The sequence below is a fragment of the Electrona antarctica genome (genome assembly GCF_951216825.1).
Source record: "Electrona antarctica genome assembly, chromosome: 14".
NCBI classification, from domain to species: domain Eukaryota; kingdom Metazoa; phylum Chordata; class Actinopteri; order Myctophiformes; family Myctophidae; genus Electrona; species Electrona antarctica.
This window is the reverse complement of record NC_136795.1, coordinates 16188227-16206344: the sequence shown is the minus strand read 5'-3', so window position 1 is coordinate 16206344 and position 18118 is coordinate 16188227. Positions and strand designations below refer to the sequence as shown.

The window sequence follows — 18118 nt, the reverse complement described above, 5'->3', positions numbered from 1 at the left end:
TCCAATATCTGAAAGATAGAAAAACAGGATTTTTATAGGTACCTACAGTTAAGGCACCATTTTGATAAAAACATAAAAACAGACAAACCTGAAACGGACCTGATTAACATCTTTATTGAAGCCTACAAAGGTGAACCCACCAAAAAGCTAATATCAAAACTATATTCGAATATACAGTCTGCTAAAGATCACTCCACATCTTATGTCAAACTTAAATGGGAAAAGGAGGCAAATCTAACCATCGCAGGAGGACTGGCTGAATATATGTAATATGATATCCACAACCACTAGTTCTGGCCTATGGAGAGAATTTTCATGGAAAAACATGATTAGGTTCTTCATTACCTCGAAAATAAAAAGCCTACAGAGTGGGACACCGGAATCAGGGAATTGTTGGAGAAAATGTAATAAGGCAAAGGCAATGGCTGACCACTTACATGTATTCTGGGATTGCCCAATAATACAAAAATTCTGGCTAGAAATAGTCAACACAACAATCAGATATCAACACAACACAAATAAATACAATTGGAAATATAACTTGTCACACACATACCAGTAATACATTTATGTATTTGTCTACGCACAATTATTTATTTTCAAATTAACCTGCACTTTTCTTTCTAGTTATCTACTATCTACTTATTATTATTTAATGTATTCCTTTATTTATTTAAAAAAAAAAGGAAGCCCTTGCTCACCATAGTTTCCTTGACCCCTTCATCGTAATGATGTTCATGAATCTCTGTGTAATATATATATATTTTTTAATGTACATGTTCAAATGTTCTCCCTCACTTCCTTCATGTTCTTGCGTATTGTGGCGTAGCGGATGAACTTTATTTCACTGCCTCCTGTGCCCAGCTCTTCATCCCAGAGGTACTCGGGGGACAGGACCTTGGTGGGCTTGTTGACCACCAGGTAGCGGTTGACATGGCTCTCCTCCTGCCACTTGGCTTCTATTCCCACCAGCTTGTCTGCCTCCAGGTTGGCCCGGCAAGCCGTGACCAGTTTATGCACCTCGCCCACCGCTCCTCCAAAGAAACCCCCAGCGTAGTAGAAATCCCCTTTGCCATATGGGATGTAAGCAGTAGATGCGTTACGTCGCTCGTAGCTGAAGTTGTTTCGCTCACTTTTGTGCAGCCAAGGATTCAGGACAGCCACCTGGATATATAGAAATTAAATTAAATTAAATGTTGTTTATTTTTTATTGAAAAGAGCCAAATAGTTGTGCCTGTTCAGTATTTTCGCCTGTACTGCTTTCAAATGTGTACATGTAACTTGTATACAACATGATGTTGCTGGTATGAGAGCATTTCTCAAATCAGGGTTATTTGACTTAATTATTTTCATGAACTCACCAGCCGACCAAGGATCTCAGCACCAACGCGGCTGTGGAACTTCATGTCGACATCCACACAGTACACGTAGTCGGCTTCGTAGCGTATGCGCTTCTCAATGGTCTCCTGGATGAACTGCATTCTCCTCATGGAGATCTCCTGCCAGCGGCTGTATTTAGGTACTTTGATGACATGGAGCTGTCTCCCTGCTGCCATGGTCATATTGATGGGTAGGACTACGGCATCAGGCTGGTCGGTGAAAACATAGAAGTTCACAGCCAGTCCCACCTTCAAGAGTACACGGACAGATTAGCCAAAATAGGATGTTGGTTGAGTTCATCAAAACATAATTTCCTGAATTAGTATACTTATTGATAAATATTTATTAAAAAGGTAATGGGCCAAGTATGTGAAAGGTTTGTCAGATATCAAGTGGAACCCCATAATTATTTTTAATGATATGGACTCATTTATGTCCTCTGTGTCTCACCATGTAGTGCTGCTCTGCTGTCTCTAAGAAGTCTTGTAGATAACGGATATATCTGAATGAAAAGATGAGTAAATAATAGCGTTTGTGATGTTTGGAGAAAACGTGTAGGAGTAATATAAAACGTTCAGTGTATACATAATGTTGCGCATACAAAGTTGTATACAGATCGGTGCAGTTATAGGTGAAAACATGAATTGGCCTGTTGTAGCGCCACCATGAGGCTGATTTGGATTTTTTTAAGTGGCACTTCTTCCTCTGCCTGGTGGGAATGTGCGTGAATAATTTCACAGGAAATCGCACGCTGTGTTCAGGAACCTCCTTGGCCACACCAAACTGGAAGGTGCTGAGAAGGAAATACCTGCAGTCCTAGAGGATCTCAACATTAATGACGGCCCTTTCACAACAGGGGAGTTTGCCAAGGTCAAAGCCTCCCTGAGGAAAGGGAAGAGTGCTGGACCTGACGGCATTCCACCTGAGGTAATCAAGAACTGCAATCTTGATGATGTCATCTTGGAGATCTGCAACCAGGCTCTAATGGAAAACATCATGCCAGAAATCTGGTCTCTCTCTCACATCATCCCAGTACCAAAATCTGGAGATCTCTCAAAACCATGGTATCAGCTTGACCTGTATCATTGCAAAAATGTTCAATCGCATGATACTGCAGGATAAGGAGCGCAATCGACCCCCACCTCAGGGAAAACCAAAACGGATTCCGAGAGGGGAGAACCACCTTAGCCCAGATCCTTGCGTTACGGAGGATCATTGAAGATGTAAAGAGGAACAACCAGGCAGCAGTGCTATGCTTCATTGACTTCAGGAAGGACTTTGACTCAATCCACAGACGAATGATGATGTTCCTCCGAACCTGCTCCGAGCCAATGGGACCATGCACACGGGAACGAGAGCCTGAGTGACAACGCCGGACGATAACAGCGAGGAATCCAACATCCAAACCGGAGTGCCACAGGGAGACACCCTAGCCCCCTTCCTTTTTATAATAGTATTGGATTATGCTCTGAGACAAGCTATTAAAGGAAAGGAGCAGGAGCTCGGCTTCACTATTGTACCCAGAAGGTCTATGAGACACCCTGCGGAAACCTTCACACGCTGACGACATCTGTCTACTATCTGACCACGTAAGGCAGGCACAGGCTCTCCTGACCAGAGTGGAGTTGGAGTGCGCTGAAGTTGACCTCAGGCTAAATGCAAAGAAGACCGAGGTCATAACCTATAACATCCCCCAAGAACATCTGCCCCTAACAACAATAGAGGGTACTGCGCTAAAGGAGGTCAGTGACTTTAAATACCTGGGCGCATGGGTCGGCTCCACAGAAATGGACCTTAAAGTGAGGAAAGCACTTGCCTGGAGAGCTCTTAATGGTATGACCAGTGTGTGGAAATCCAACCTACCGACACATCAAGATCAGTTTCTTCTCTGCGACCGTGGAGTCCGTTCTCCTCTATGGCTGTGAATGCTGGACACTAACACAAGCCCTACAGAAATCCCTGGACAGGTGCTACACAATAATCTTACATGTGGTACTGAACATCAACCAGGACGAGCACATCACCAACAAGCGTCGGTTTTACGGGGTTTTACTAAGTGTATCAGAGAAGATAGCAGTAAGGAGGATGAGACTTGCTGGCCACTGCCACCGACACCAAGAACTCCCGGCCAAAAAGCTTGTACTGTGGGAACCAACACACAGGCATCGATCGAGAGGACGTCCCACACCTACCTACGTGGACATACTAAAGAAAGACGCTGGTGCAGAAAGCACAAATGAGATGGCCAGATGTATGGAGAACATAAATTCATAAATTATATTCGTACTTAGGCTGTCTGCTGTCGTCAAAGTTTATAGTTCAAAGTTTCAACACCAAAGTAGTAGTAGTTATTGTGAATTAGCAAACTGGACATTTGTACTGAAGGTTTCCTTTATCCTCGTGTTGCGCTTCTGTTTTCGCCTACGTTTTTATACGTCCCGTTGTCCTTCAAGTTTCACAGCTGTCTGCCATCCAAACAGCCCCTAGCCCCTCCCACCCCTCACTGGGGTAAAAACGAGGAAGCGAAGAGGACAGATCCGTGTTGATCACATGACTATAGAGATAGTGTATACAGATTTGCGTGATGTATGGATAAAATGTGTACAGCTAATATAAAGAATTGTTTTTTTGCAAAAGCCGGCCTCATGGTGACGCTATAACAGGCCGTTGTGAAGAATTTGGGGCAGAGGTTCATCGTTGGCATTCAGGGAGTGTAGCCTACTGTGTATGCACAGTTTGGCATTGACCGGGCCAACGGTGCCGGAGATCAGCTGTACACAGACGGACGGACGCACAGTCGCACACACACACGGACGGACAAAGTGCAAAACATACTCTCTCCCCATGCCTTCGGCCTGGTGGGGACAAAAATAAATATAATCATGTAAGAGAATAGATGAAAAAACTATTCCTGAAACAGACTTGTTGCTTAGGAGTCTCACTTAACCAAAACAAGCAACATTACCAGAAAAGTGCAATATCATAAACTTACTTGGCAACTGCAAACACGGTGGTTGCAATGACAATATTTTGCGCCTTGGTGGCCTCATCTATGATGACAGGGTCAAAGGTGCCATCCCAAACAATAGGTGCTAGCCATGGAGTAACTGTTAGAACATCTTGACGCCTTCAACAAAAAAAACATTATGGAGAAAAGTAGATTCTGTTGCTGTGCTGATTAACTGACCTAGAGATGTTTGTGTTTGAAAATATCTTGTCTGATGTACAATATACTGTACTTACCTCGGCTGCATGATTTTAGCCTGTTGGGTGTCCTGCCTGAAATGTAAAAAAGACATTAAAGAATTGGACCCTGGAGGTCTCACATAAGACCTATAGAGGTGGGGAGGTTTACCTTACATCTTACGTGTAATATTCAAGGTTCAAGGTTCTTTATTATTTGCCTCCCGAGGAAGAAATGTGTCTTAGACAAAGGGCCCGCATGCAAGCGTAGCCCTTATGCCCATGTCGCCGCAGTGCAGCGCCCAAATATTCTGTATTCTGAACTGAAAAACCAGTCAGATTGAAAGTCACCTTCAGGTGACCGCCTTCAACGGTGAAACCGAGTGCACCTTTTTCAATCTGACTGATTTTCCAATCGTATTGTGGCATATATTATAAGATGTTGCTATTTCACCTCCTAGGCCTACAGGCTGCAACAACTATAATTCAATAATAATTCAAGTGAACAAGATTTTGCCCAGACTTTACACTTGATTTTAACATTTTCACAAATACTTTATATTTTCAATCGCTATAGTTTAAAGTCTTTTTTCAACTATCATGATATGCGTTCAGTAAATTATGGTTACATCAATTTTTAAATGAATGATCGTTTCAAGTTTATTTTCAGGACCGGACGTTCCAAGATGGTGGATTTGAATTAGACGAAAAAAGTACAAACTAGAAAAAGTGCCCTTCCGGGCACAGGTCTCCACCAGTGTGTGTGATGTTTGGCAAAATGTGTAGGAGTAATATATAAACGTGTGTGTGTGTGTGTGTGTGTGTGTGTGTGAGACGCGGCTTGGCCTGTTGTAGCGCCACCATGAGGCTGATTCGAAAACTGTCAAGTGGCATTTCTTCCTCAGCCTAGTGGGAATATGCATGCACAGTTTCACCGCAATCGGACGCTGCGTTGAGTAGTTGTGGCGATTTGTACAAAACGGGTACAAAGCGGGCTACTCCTGAAAAGTTTAGAAGCCAATCGTAGCCAATGAGGGTGGATTATGAGAAATCAAACAAACCCGTCTTGATCACATGACTATGGAGAACATGTGTACTGATTTGCGTGAAATTTGGATAAAATCTGAAGGAGTAATATTAGAAAATGTGTTTTACATATGTCGGCCTCCTGGTGGCGCTATAAAGAGCAGATGTGAAAAATTCCAGGCAAAGGTTTTTCCTTGGCCTCTAGGGAGTTGGCATACAAAGTTATCCACAGATCCATGCAGTTAGAGGTAAAAACACTTTTCGGCCAGTTATAGCGCCACCATGAGGCTGAGTTGAAAATGTTCATGTGGCATTTCTTCCTCGGCCTAGTGGGAATGTGCGTGCACAATTTCACGGAAATCACACGATGTGTTCATGATTTGCAGCATTTTGTTTGAAACTGAGCACTCCTGCGAACTTTGGAAGCCAATCTTAGCCAATCAGGATGGAGTCTGAGAAATCTGAAAGACCTGTTTCGTTGAATGGCTCTAGAGAGACTGTGTACCAATTTGTGTGATGTTTGGACAAAATCTGTAGGTGTACTGTCCAAAAACTTGTTTTGCACAAAGCGGCCTCCTGGTGGCGCTATAACAGGCCGTTCTGGAAAATGTGGGGCAGCGGTTCATCGTTGGCATCCAGGGAGTGTGTGTGCAAAGTTTGGCATCGACCGGGTTAACGGTGCCGGAGATTAGCTGGTAACAGACGGACGGAAGGACACACACACACACACACGGACACACACACACACACACACACACACACACACACACACACACGGACGGAGTGCAAAACATACTCTCTCCCCATGCCTTCGGCCTGGTGGAGACAACAAAACGGGTCTGTACTATAGATACCAATGGGTCATGTAAGCCGGTTCACTTTGTCCATATCTTTTTACAGTAGTGACAGACTCAATCCTTTTTGGATAGTAACATTTAAAGCCACAACCTTCCCAGGTCTCATTCCCACCACTGATTTGGTAGAAGACAAAGCAACACATTCCACTGGCAGAAAGACATATCCAGACCAGGAACTGTCTTAAAACCAATTACATGACATCAATATACAAACAGGCTATACAAATCATGGATCAAAAGCCAATGAGATGGATTTAAAAAAACACAACTTTTTTACGTTTGACATTTTTTTCCCCATCAAATTGTTTTTTTTTTAATGTTTACATGGTCATGTTTCACCTTTGTTCTCTGGACTGGTTGATAGACCATTGATAGAGAATTAGCCTTGTGCTAACACACTGTAAGCAATTGCATCTACGAATTGTACTTGTGCAATGAGCAATGTGATTGTGATGTCCAAAAGTAGAAAATCAACTCAAATTTGAGCAGTTTAAACAGCTTACCATATTTTCACCACTAGTCTCTCTGGTATGGGTCGCCATGTCAGGGTTGGAACAACAGTAGAGTCCACACTAGCAAAGCAGACAAATGTGACAATGGCACATACATGCATATTTAAAAAGAACAATATGCATTAATTGGTCAGAAACCTGCTTGCTCACATGCTCAGTAAAAAAAAAAATCACACCCGTGTGAACTGAGTGGTGCAACTCCCCCCCCCCCCCCCCTATCGCTCTCATTAGCAGGCAACAGTGCAGCACTATCTCTCTCTCTCTGTTTCTGGCACAACAGCGCCCCTACTGGTACTCAGTCACACATGAGTCACACACAAACATAGTCACATAGGTTAACATGGACATTGCTGTTCCTTGGAGTGGTTGCACCACTCAAAAAAAAATCATGTTGTTGAGAATGCAGGTCAGCATGCAGTATGAAATAAAAAAGGATCCTGGTCGACTAGAGCTTTGCCTTTGTACATTTTAGAATAACAGTAAAAGATGCTGACCACTGTAAGCTGCTTTCTATATTATTACATATACGTACAACAATCTGAATATGTATAAATAAGAATGCACCAGTCTTGCCTATTGTTAAGACATTTACACATCAGAGTGTCTGTGGACACTGATGTGTCCTCTGATGTGTCCCTTGTGGATTCAAGGATCAAACATCCTTGAATAGGTTAGGCTTAAACTAATTCAATGTACTTCAATGTTTTGTTGTTGTGCAGTGTAAGGACTAATCATATTGCATTTCTTATTCTTCGTTCTTATTTCTGCTTCTTGAAATCATTGAGGTTGAGGATAATATGTTATCAAACATTGAAAAGTCCCTACCTTTCTGGTATCGGCTCAGTCGGCTGTGTTATCAGGTTTCCAACAGCAGAGGTCCCACTAGCAAAGTGGAGAAATGTGACAATGGTTAAATGTTGACATGGACATTTAAGTGGAACTTTATGTATACTGTACAGTAAAATAAATAAATAAATAAATAAATAAACAAACAAACGAGTACACGGCCACAGTAAAAAAAAACGATTTCACCACAAGTATATACTACAGTAAATAATTGCTCACATCCACGGGGTATATGTGCTTTTAATATTGACATATTGTTTGGATATAGTTTCACCTGATAGACAATGCTTGTTAATGCAAGGAATTGTGATCAGAATCAGGTGTAAATTCAATCCATATATTTGTTATAGAAAATAAATAAAAATGGTCACACACAGTGTTGCACACAGCTAGAAAAGTATATATATATATATATATGCTTAAATGAAAACTGTAAGGGGACTTGGGGAGTAGAGGGAATTCAAAGATACTTCTCTGCCACTCCTTACCTCAAACGTTGTGATGAAAACAGGAAGCTTTGGAATAATAAAGAAGCTGTATGAGTCATACACCCACCCTAAACACGATTTCACCTTAAGTATACAGTAAATAATTGCTCACACCCATGGAGTACATTCGATGGGTATGTGCTTTTAATATTGACATATTGTTTGGATATAGTTTCACCTGATGGACAATGGTTGTTAATGCAAGGAATTGTGATCAGAATCAGGTGTAAATTCAATCCACACATTTGTTAGAAAATGGTCACACACAGCTAGAAAAGTATCCAGGGACAAAAATATGTTAATTGGATACCAGGATAGGTAGGCACCTTGGACATCTCAATATAAAATTGGCTACTTTGTCCAAAATGTAAAAATATTGAAAAGTATTAATTAAACGTATTAATGTAAAGTATATATGATGTGGACATGCACCGCACATCATTATCAAACGCACAGTATATCTTATCCTTCAACTTTTTGTTTATGCCCCAAAATGACTGGATTTACAGGTTTTGTAGCAATAGGGCAGCGGTTCTCAAACCTTTTTGGCCATGCACCCCCTGTTACCTCCTGACCTAGCTGACGCACCCCCCCACATGGAAATATAAATTGCATAAGCTATATAAGGACATATACATATACATTTCCTATTTATCCACATATATATGAACCTGAATATGGCTTATATATGCAGCATAGGCTATATTCTGCATATACTTGCCATATATTGGCATAATATGTTAATATATTTAAAATAAAACCACAGCACCACCATTAGCCTTTTCATGTCGCGCACCCCCTAGAAGGTTCTCGCGCACCACAAGGGGTGCACGCACCACAGTTTTGGAACCACTGAATATAGGGCATGCAAACCTCGCACCTTTGTTAGGCCTATGCAAATTAGCAAGTTAGTATAGTAGCTGGCAACATCGAGTGTGACCAATAGGCAATCAGAGGGTATACATTAGCTTTTTATTTATTAATAAAATCTATAGTCTATATTAAAAAAGAGAAACGACCAAGCCAACGGATAGGCATATAGAACAACAACAGTGCATCAAAAGTATTAAGAAATATTAGAAATATTAGACCTTAACTCTCATATTTTAAGCATGTGCTAATCATGTACACTTTTTCAAATATTTCTTTCTTAACATTTTGCATGACAAAATAGCCAATTTTACATTGATGTGCATGCCCAGATGACCACGCCACCATGATTTGAAAACAAAACTTACCAACTGAGACAAAGCAGTACGGCTCCAAGTAACAGTAGAACTTGTCCTTTAAACAATACATAACAATTAGGCTAATATCCTTATAATGACACTGATACGTTTTTGTTTCTTTTAATAGACTAAGTAAATTATTCGTCGTAGTAAATAGTCTACTCACGTTTTGACATATTTGATTGAGTCAAATAGTGGAGAACAAGAGGCAATGATCTGTTAGCTCCAGACAGTCTTAAAGATTTGTTAAAACTGTCACTAGTTTGCATTTCTAAAACGGCTAGTCCCAATACTTGATTCTGATTGGCTGGTTACCGTCATGTGACCGTTGTAAATTTCACCGATAACCCACACCTTCAATCACTTTATATCATTCCCAGCTGATTCCGCAGCTCTGTAGCTGTACTGGGGAAGGGGAGCGCTTGATTGCCTTACGAACCCATGCCGTGCGGGCGTCTAAGCACCACCCGGCTCATATGACTGTGAATGTGTGGCTCCAGGCAGCCCCGTAAAGACATCAAGCGCTATTCTCCCGTCACATAGTCTACTTGCCGAGCAAAACAGGGAAGTGATGTGGCTCGCTCTGGTGGCGCAAAGCGTAGCTACTTTTGTGAATGTAATAGTTTTATTAGGTTAATATTGCTATATGTTTGTAACCGTTTTAGAAAAGCAATAAGCCACTCGAGGCCCCAGCTTATCGGGTATTTTACAATGGCTGGGAGGTGGAAGACCCTCCGCTGCGCGTCGGGTCTGCCTACACCTCCCAGCCATTGTAAAATACCCGATAACCTGAGACCTCTCGTGGCTTATTGCTTAAATACAGGATGGCTGAGTAAGCCTCAAAGCCTGGGTAATAAACAGTAATCATTAATCCAGAGGCAGAGACACCTATTGGTTCTCTCGGTGGCCTGCATGCCTATTTTGTTTTTTGTTTTATTTATTTATTTTTCACTATGATTATTATTATTACTATTTTATATTCATGTAACTGGTGTAATCAGGGACTTTTTTTTATTAATACTACAGCAATTAATGCTATTACAGTATTGTTACTATCATTACTATGTTTCATCATGTTTATATCTACATGCTCTATTTTTGTCTTTTTATTTATACTTGCATACAATTGTCATCATGCAGACAATTTCTCTGCTAGTACGGGGCAAAAAACAGGGGGGCCCAGGGGGTCGGGCCGGTTCTGGCGAGCCGCCTCACGTCCGAAACGGGTGAGAAATGACAGAGTTACCATGTGGGGGTCCCCAGGGGGTCCCTCTACTGTACTGTACTGTCACTGTACTGTACTGTCAAACCCAAAATCATCATATATACAGTTAATATGTGTACCAACTATGTAGCACCGACTGACCATTCAGTAGGCTAGAATAGATACTTTCTCCGAGCTACGGAATGTAAACACTGTCCTGCAACTTTGCACCCTATTATACATAGTGGCAATACAATTCTGCTTATCACTCAAAGTGGTACAGTCTGTCTGTGTGTGTGTGTGTGTGTGTGTGTGTGTGTGTGTGTGTGTGTGTGTGTGTGTGTGTGTGTGTGTGTGTGTGTGTGTGTGTGTGTGTGTGTGTGTTAGGCTGCACAACAGAGACACTTGGTGATAGAAAGCAACCAAGCGCTATTTTCGTGCTCGGACACAGCCAGCCAGGAACACAGGGACACAGCCAGGGACACAGCCAGCCAGAGACACACAAAGCTCCGTATAGGAGTGGTTGCACCACTCAAAAATTGTCAGCCTCATGAGGAAACACTCAGGAGAATTAAAGGACCACTTCACCACTTTTCAACATCTCTTCATATAATTGGTCCTCACTAATGTTCATGATAAAACACCACCATCTTTTCCTACTCAGTCTGTGTCTCATAGGAGGGCTTTGGGCAGTTCGGACACCCGTCCACCAGTGACATCATCATTAGGCAGATTTGTTTTAAAAAAATATTTGTTTTAAAATACATTTAGATTTTTATTATCGCGAGAACGATGGCTTCAACTTTTGCATTGCAACTTTTCAGGAAAAGAAAGCCTGCCGTTTCTATTAGCTTGGATTCACCATCGATGATGTCACTGGTGGACGGGTTTCTGAACTGCCCACAGCCTTCCTATGAGACACAGACTGAGTAGGAAACTAGAAAAAGTGCCCTTCTGGGCACAGGTCTCCACCAGGAGGATAGGACTGTGTGAGATGTTTGGCAAAATGTTTAGGAGTAATATAAACAGGTTTTTTTGTTTGTTAGTTTTTTGCAACAATTTTCTTCATTTTGTTGAGGAAATGCAGAGTGCCTGGTGGCACTATAATAGGCCAATGTGAAAAGGGTTTAATGGCAATTGGACGATTTGAGGCATTTTGTTCCAAAAATGTGTTTTGCAAAAATCAACCTGTTGGTGGCGCTATAACAGGCCAATGTGAAAAGGGTTCCTCAGCCTAGTAAGAAAATGTGTGAAAGATTTCACGTAAATTGCATGCTGCGTTCATGATTTGAGGCTTTTGTTCAAAACGGGGCAATCTTGCAAACTGTGAAAGCCAATTATAGCCAATTAGGATGGAATATGAAATATCGGACAGATCCGACTTGAGCACATGACCATAGAGATACTGTGTAACGATTTGTGAGATTTTTGGACAGAATCTGGAGGAGTAATATAAAAAAAATTGTTTTACAAAAGTCGGCCTCCTGGTGGCGCTATAAAAGGCAAATGCGAAAAATACAGGTCAAAGATTTGTCCTTGGCCTCTAGGGAGTGTGCATGCAACGTTTCACACAGATCGGTGCAGTTTTAGGTAAAACATTTGAAAAGCTGCCTCATGGTGGCGCTATAACAGGCCGTTCTGGAAAATGTGGGGCAGAGGTTCATCGTTGGCATCCAGGGAGTGTGTGTGCAAAGTTTGGCATGGACCGGGTTAACGGTGCCGGAGATTAGCTGTACACAGACGGACGGAAGGAAGGACGGACGGACACACACACACGGACGGAGTGCAAAACATACTCTCTCCCCATGCCTTCGGCCTGGTGGAGACAAAAATGGTGGTATCTTATCATGAACATTAGTGAGGACCAATTATAGGAAGAGAAGTTGAAAAGTGGTGAAGTGGTCCTTTAAGTAACTGGACGAAAGTCCCCCTGAACATCTGGTTTAAGGAATGTAAGGATCAAAAGATGGATAAAGAGATAAAGAGATTGAAATGGATAGCATATGATACAGATTTTACACCAGCCCAGATGGATGCTAGATTCAAACGATGGATTTGGGATGGTATAACAACATATTGTCTGATTTCATCCAGTACAGGCCTAGAAAGCTTCCAATATCTGAAAGATAGAAAAACAGGATTTTTATAGGTACCTACAGTTAAGGACCTGATTAACATCTTTATTGAAGCCTACAAAGGTGAACCCACCAAAAAGCTAATATCAAAACTATATTCGAAAATACAGTCTGCTAAAGATCACTCCACATCTTATGTCAAACTTAAATGGGAAAAGGAGGCAAATCTAACCATCGCAGGAGGACTGGCTGAATATATGTAATATGATATCCACAACCACTAGTTCTGGCCTATGGAGAGAATTTTCATGGAAAAACATGATTAGGTTCTTCATTACCTCGAAAATAAAAAGCCTACAGAGTGGGACCACGGAATCAGGGAATTGTTGGAGAAAATGTAATAAGGCAAAGGCAATGGCTGACCACTTCCATGTATTCTGGGATTGCCCAATAATACAAAAATTCTGGCTAGAAATAGTCAACACAACAATCAGATATCAACACAATAATGGGTTTCGAGATTTAATTTGAATTTACAAATATTTATTTGTGTAACATACCAGAGGATCTTAATACGCCAGATAAATACCTTCTTAAAATACTGCTAGTGCATGGCAGCTAAAAAAGCAATAACCAAGAAGTGGCTGGATAGAAGCCCGCCTAAGAGAGGAGAGTGGACAGCCATTGTACAGAACATATACGAAATGGAGGAACTTACTTTTTCCGTTAGGATATGTACAGAGAAATTTCACAAATACTGGATGAAATGGATATTATACATGGTAATAGACATTTTGTAAAGGATCATTGTATGAATGAATAAGAGGTGAACGTGTTATATGGGATACTTCTGTGGGGGGGATGAGGTTACTTACTTATACGTATTCAATTAAACGGTCATTACTCTGTCATTAACAACGTCATTATGGTATTTGTTGTGCTCATGTTTTTTGTCTTTGGTTTATTCTTTGCTTCGTTTTGTTTTTCTCTTCCCTCTGTTTTCATTTTTTACTTTATTTTTTATTTTTCACCTCCCTTCATTGTTTTTCATTACCCTGTACATTGGACACGAAGATCGATTATTCTCAACAACAGTAGAAATGGAATTCCGATTCAATTCAATTGCCTTTATTGTCTCCGAGGAGAAATTTGTCTTGGGCACCAAGAGACAGCGTTATACATTACACACACACACACACACACACACACACACACACACACACACACACACACACACACACACACACACACACACACACACACACACACACACACACACACACACACACACACACACACACACACACACACACACACACACACACACACACACACACACAGTTCATAGTTCATAGTACTAAAATACAGTTCATAGTACAAAACATAATTATCCTACCCACACTGTGCAAATATATCAAGGTTCAAGTATTGCAGTACACTCTCCCAGTAGTTGGCATGGGGAGAGAGTATGTTTTGCACTCCGTCCGTCCGTCCGTGTGTGTGTGTGTGTGTGTCCGTCCGTCCGTCCGTCCGTCCGTCCTTCCGTCTGTGACCAGCTAATCTCCGGCACCGTTAACCCGGTCGATGCCAAATATTGCACACACACTCCCTGGATGCCAACGATGAACTGCCCCAAAATTTCCAGAACGGCCTGTTATAGCGCCACCAGGAGGCCGCTTTGTGCAAAACAAGTTTTTGGACAGTACACTTACAGATTTTGTCCAAACATCACGCAAATTGGTACACAGTCTCTCTAGAGCCATTCAACGAAACGGGTCTTTCAGATTTCTCAGACTCCATCCTGATTGGCTAAGATTGGCTTCCAAAGTTCGCAGGAGTGCTCAGTTTCAAACAAAATGCTGCAAATCATGAACACATCGTGTGATTTCCGTGAAATTGTGCACGCACATTCCCACTAGGCCGAGGAAGAAATGCCACATGAACATTTTCAACTCAGCCTCATGGTGGCGCTATAACTGGCCGAAAAGAGTTTTGACCTCTAACTGCACGGATCTGTGGATAACTTTGTATGCCAACTCCCTAGAGGCCAAGGAAAAACCTTTGCCTGGAATTTTTCACATCTGCTCTTTATAGCGTCACCAGGAGGCCGACATATGTAAAACACATTTTCTAATATTACTCCTTCAGAATTTATCCAAATTTCACGCAAGTCGGTACACATCTTCTTCATAGTCATGTAATCAAGACGGGTTTGTTTGATTTCTCATCATCCACCCTCATTGGCTACGATTGGCTTCTAAACTTTTCAGGAGTAGCCCGCTTTGTACCCGTTTTGTACAAATCGCCACAACTACTCAACGCAGCGTCCGATTGTGGTGAAACTGTGCATGCATATTCCCACTAAGCTTTGGAAGAAATGCCACTTGACAGTTTTCAAATCAGCCTCATGGTGGCGCTACAACAGGCCAAGCCGTGTCACACACACACGTTTATATTGCTCCTAAACATTTTGCCAAACATCACACACACACTCCTATCCTCCTGGTGGAGACCTGTGCCCAGAAGGGCACTTTTTCTAGTTAGTTATTGAGTGCTTTGATTGACAGTGGAACAAAAGAGAATTTATATCTGTTTAGCTTGCAGAATGGTGATCTGTACCGTCTGCCAGACGGCATCAACTCATATTCCTTATGGAGGATGTGGTTCGGGTCTCGGGTGATTTTGAGGCCCTGCTTCCTCACTGTACTCTCAAATATATCTTGAAGAGAACATGAACATGAACATGAACTCTGTCACTGGGAGCGAACGGTCTAAGAAGGACTGAAACTATTCAAATAGGGGACCCTTACTCTCCTGGGACTGTATGACCCGTAACACAATGAATGTTAATACTATAAATGTAACAAATGACTTGTAACAATTACGAAATGTACTGTGATGCCCAACATGACCCACCTGTTTACCAAAAAATAAAAATAAAAACAAAGTTTCAAAAAAAGAATTCAGCCTGTCAGATGACAATGGTGGAGTCCTTACGTAGTTCAGTAAGGCAGTCTCTTTCTGCTTTGGACATGTTGTTAAACACTTTTTATTCCCCTTTTCTTTTCAGAGCACTTTGCATGTCGACAAGCCGACAATAAGTATCAAGTGAGGCATTTCTATTTTTGGCAGAAAAGTAGATTTCTTTCTGAAGGTAACATATCAGACATCAGGGTGGGTGTATAGTCGTCCAAAATGCCACTGATGACAAGGAATGATGGTACAAAGTAGACCTTTGGTATACCTTTGGAGCATCAACCATAAAAGAGTGTGCTTATCACGGTTACTTCGCACCCCAGGTAATGACCCAGCAGGAACTTTATCAAAATGAACCGACCACCGTGTTATACCTGTTATTTATACCCTTCCTAAAATGTATAAATCACAAACTGTTACTTTGGTTGGGAGACCCATTGTCAGTGGTATTGGCTCTTTGACTAACAATGTTTCCACCTTTGTAGACCATTTGTTGAAACCATGGGTCGTTTCTCTTTCTTTATACTCTTTATACTGAGGACCCCCACACGGTAACTCTGTCATTTCTCGACCGTTTCGGACGGGGGCGGCTCGGCGGAACCGGGCCGGCAGCCTGGGCGTGTTCCTGTGGGTCTGGAACTTCCGGGGACCCCAGGGGGACCCCCACACAGAGTTGCACCACTCACTTCACACGGGTGTGATTCTTTTTTCTCAGACAAAGGGACCCACTGGACAAACCCAGTACTGCTTGTATAGTGCACTCACTGAACTTGTTCTCACTACAAACTATTTTGAAATTGAAATTTATGTACAAGTTAAGGGCACTGCTATGGGCAGCTAACCTGACTCTGCCAGATGGCAGCAGCAGTGAGTTCCTCAGGAGGGAACTTGTGAACTCAATACTGCCGCATGGCAGAGCCAGGTTTCGATGGCTCCCAACTATGCCAATCTATATATGGGTTTGTTTGAACATTCCTTTGTTTTGAATTCTGAGGTTAATACATTACAACTCAGATTTATACAGAGTACTCTGTCTTCTTTCCCAAGCTTGACAAATAAAATCTGCCACAACAAAAGTCCCTTTGGCAAAACATATCTCCATTTTTACATAGTCTTAAATCAAGGAAATCCCCACAGATAGAAGACATACCAAAATATCCCTTATGTCTTCATATTTAGAGCAGTAAAACAAAAAGTGAACTTCATTTTCAATTTCACCAATTCCACACTACATGAATACCAACGTTATATAGATGATATATTTATTATTTGGAATGATAGAGCTGCTAATCTGGGTCTCATTCATCTATCTAAATGCCAAGTCTCTGTACGTACGCGTGTAATCCACCACCGACTTCAAATTCGGCACACGAGTTCCACACCACCGCAGGGGGTGCAGTGCCCGGTGTCGAGTCGGTCGGACCCACAGTTGTCCAGAACCGCCACAAAAGGCCTCTGCCCGGGCTCTGGACAGGGCTCCTGCCAGCGTCCCTATATGGAGCAGGCCTGTTCTGACCTCACAGCACTCCATATTTGGGCATGGCTGACACAGAACTCCACAAGCTGGCCTGTTCTGACATCCCAACACTCCATATTTGGGCATGGCTGACAGAACTCCATAAAAGGGACACAGACATATCTGGGTGCATGGGGCTGCATGCATTCCAAGTAGGCCAGTGCCCAACGGGCACTGCCGTAGAGGCCCCACGGGCACCGCTCTAGTTATTTAAATTCATGTATTGAACACCTTAAATTTACCCTTGAATTCAGTGACAGCAGGTTAGTTTTTTTAATGTTTTAGTGAAAAAAGAGGTGGGCAGATTTATACCGTAAGCCCACTGACAGGAATACTTTACTTCATGGGGACAGTTTCCACCCTGGACACCTTATCAGGTCAGTTCCACGAGCTGTGTTAATGTGTTTGCTGTGGGTGTTGGTGTTCATCATGTTTTACAGGCTGGGCTGACTTGAAATACAATCATAGCAGTTAATAATATGTAGACTTTAGACAGCTTGTTTTGGCAACAACCTGCTGGTCGTTGCCAGGCTGTTGCCTCTCGCAAATTTCAAATGCTTCCTTCCTTCCGTGTGTGTGTGTGTGTGTGTGTGCGTGTGCTAAGACTATAATATCAGGTACTAAAAAACAAGGGAACACAGTGACGAGCTACAGTATAGGACATCATGTATGAAGTTTTTTTAGTTAGTTATAATTAAAAATGTGATACTGGGGAGAAAATATCATTTTAATTTCAATATGGCCAGACTGTTTACTTCACAAATTTACATGTAAATGGGCATAATTCAAATATTAAAATATCACAGTAAAACACAATTGTTATAAA

The 18118-nt window shown here is 41.9% G+C and overlaps 1 protein-coding gene across 2 annotated transcripts; it reads right to left on the bottom strand.

Moving 5' to 3' along the window:
* Positions 1–96: 96 nt before the first annotated feature.
* Positions 97–9827, bottom strand: LOC306936952 (histo-blood group ABO system transferase-like). Of its 2 annotated transcripts, XM_079520617.1 has the most exons (10): positions 9688–9827; positions 9531–9576; positions 8293–8319; positions 7784–7840; positions 6950–7018; positions 4624–4659; positions 4373–4507; positions 1831–1882; positions 1362–1628; positions 97–1164 (listed from the first exon to the last, which is right to left on the bottom strand). In XM_079520617.1, exons 1-10 carry the CDS (start codon positions 9788–9790, stop codon positions 781–783), a joined length of 1176 nt encoding a protein of 391 aa, XP_079376743.1. In that variant the 5' UTR covers positions 9791–9827; the 3' UTR covers positions 97–780. The 2 variants fall into 2 exon arrangements, with proteins under 2 accessions (XP_079376743.1, XP_079376744.1); XM_079520618.1 differs by lacking the exon at positions 9531–9576 and having other exon boundaries at positions 9688–9813.
* Between the last annotated feature and the right edge of the window lie 8291 nt (positions 9828–18118).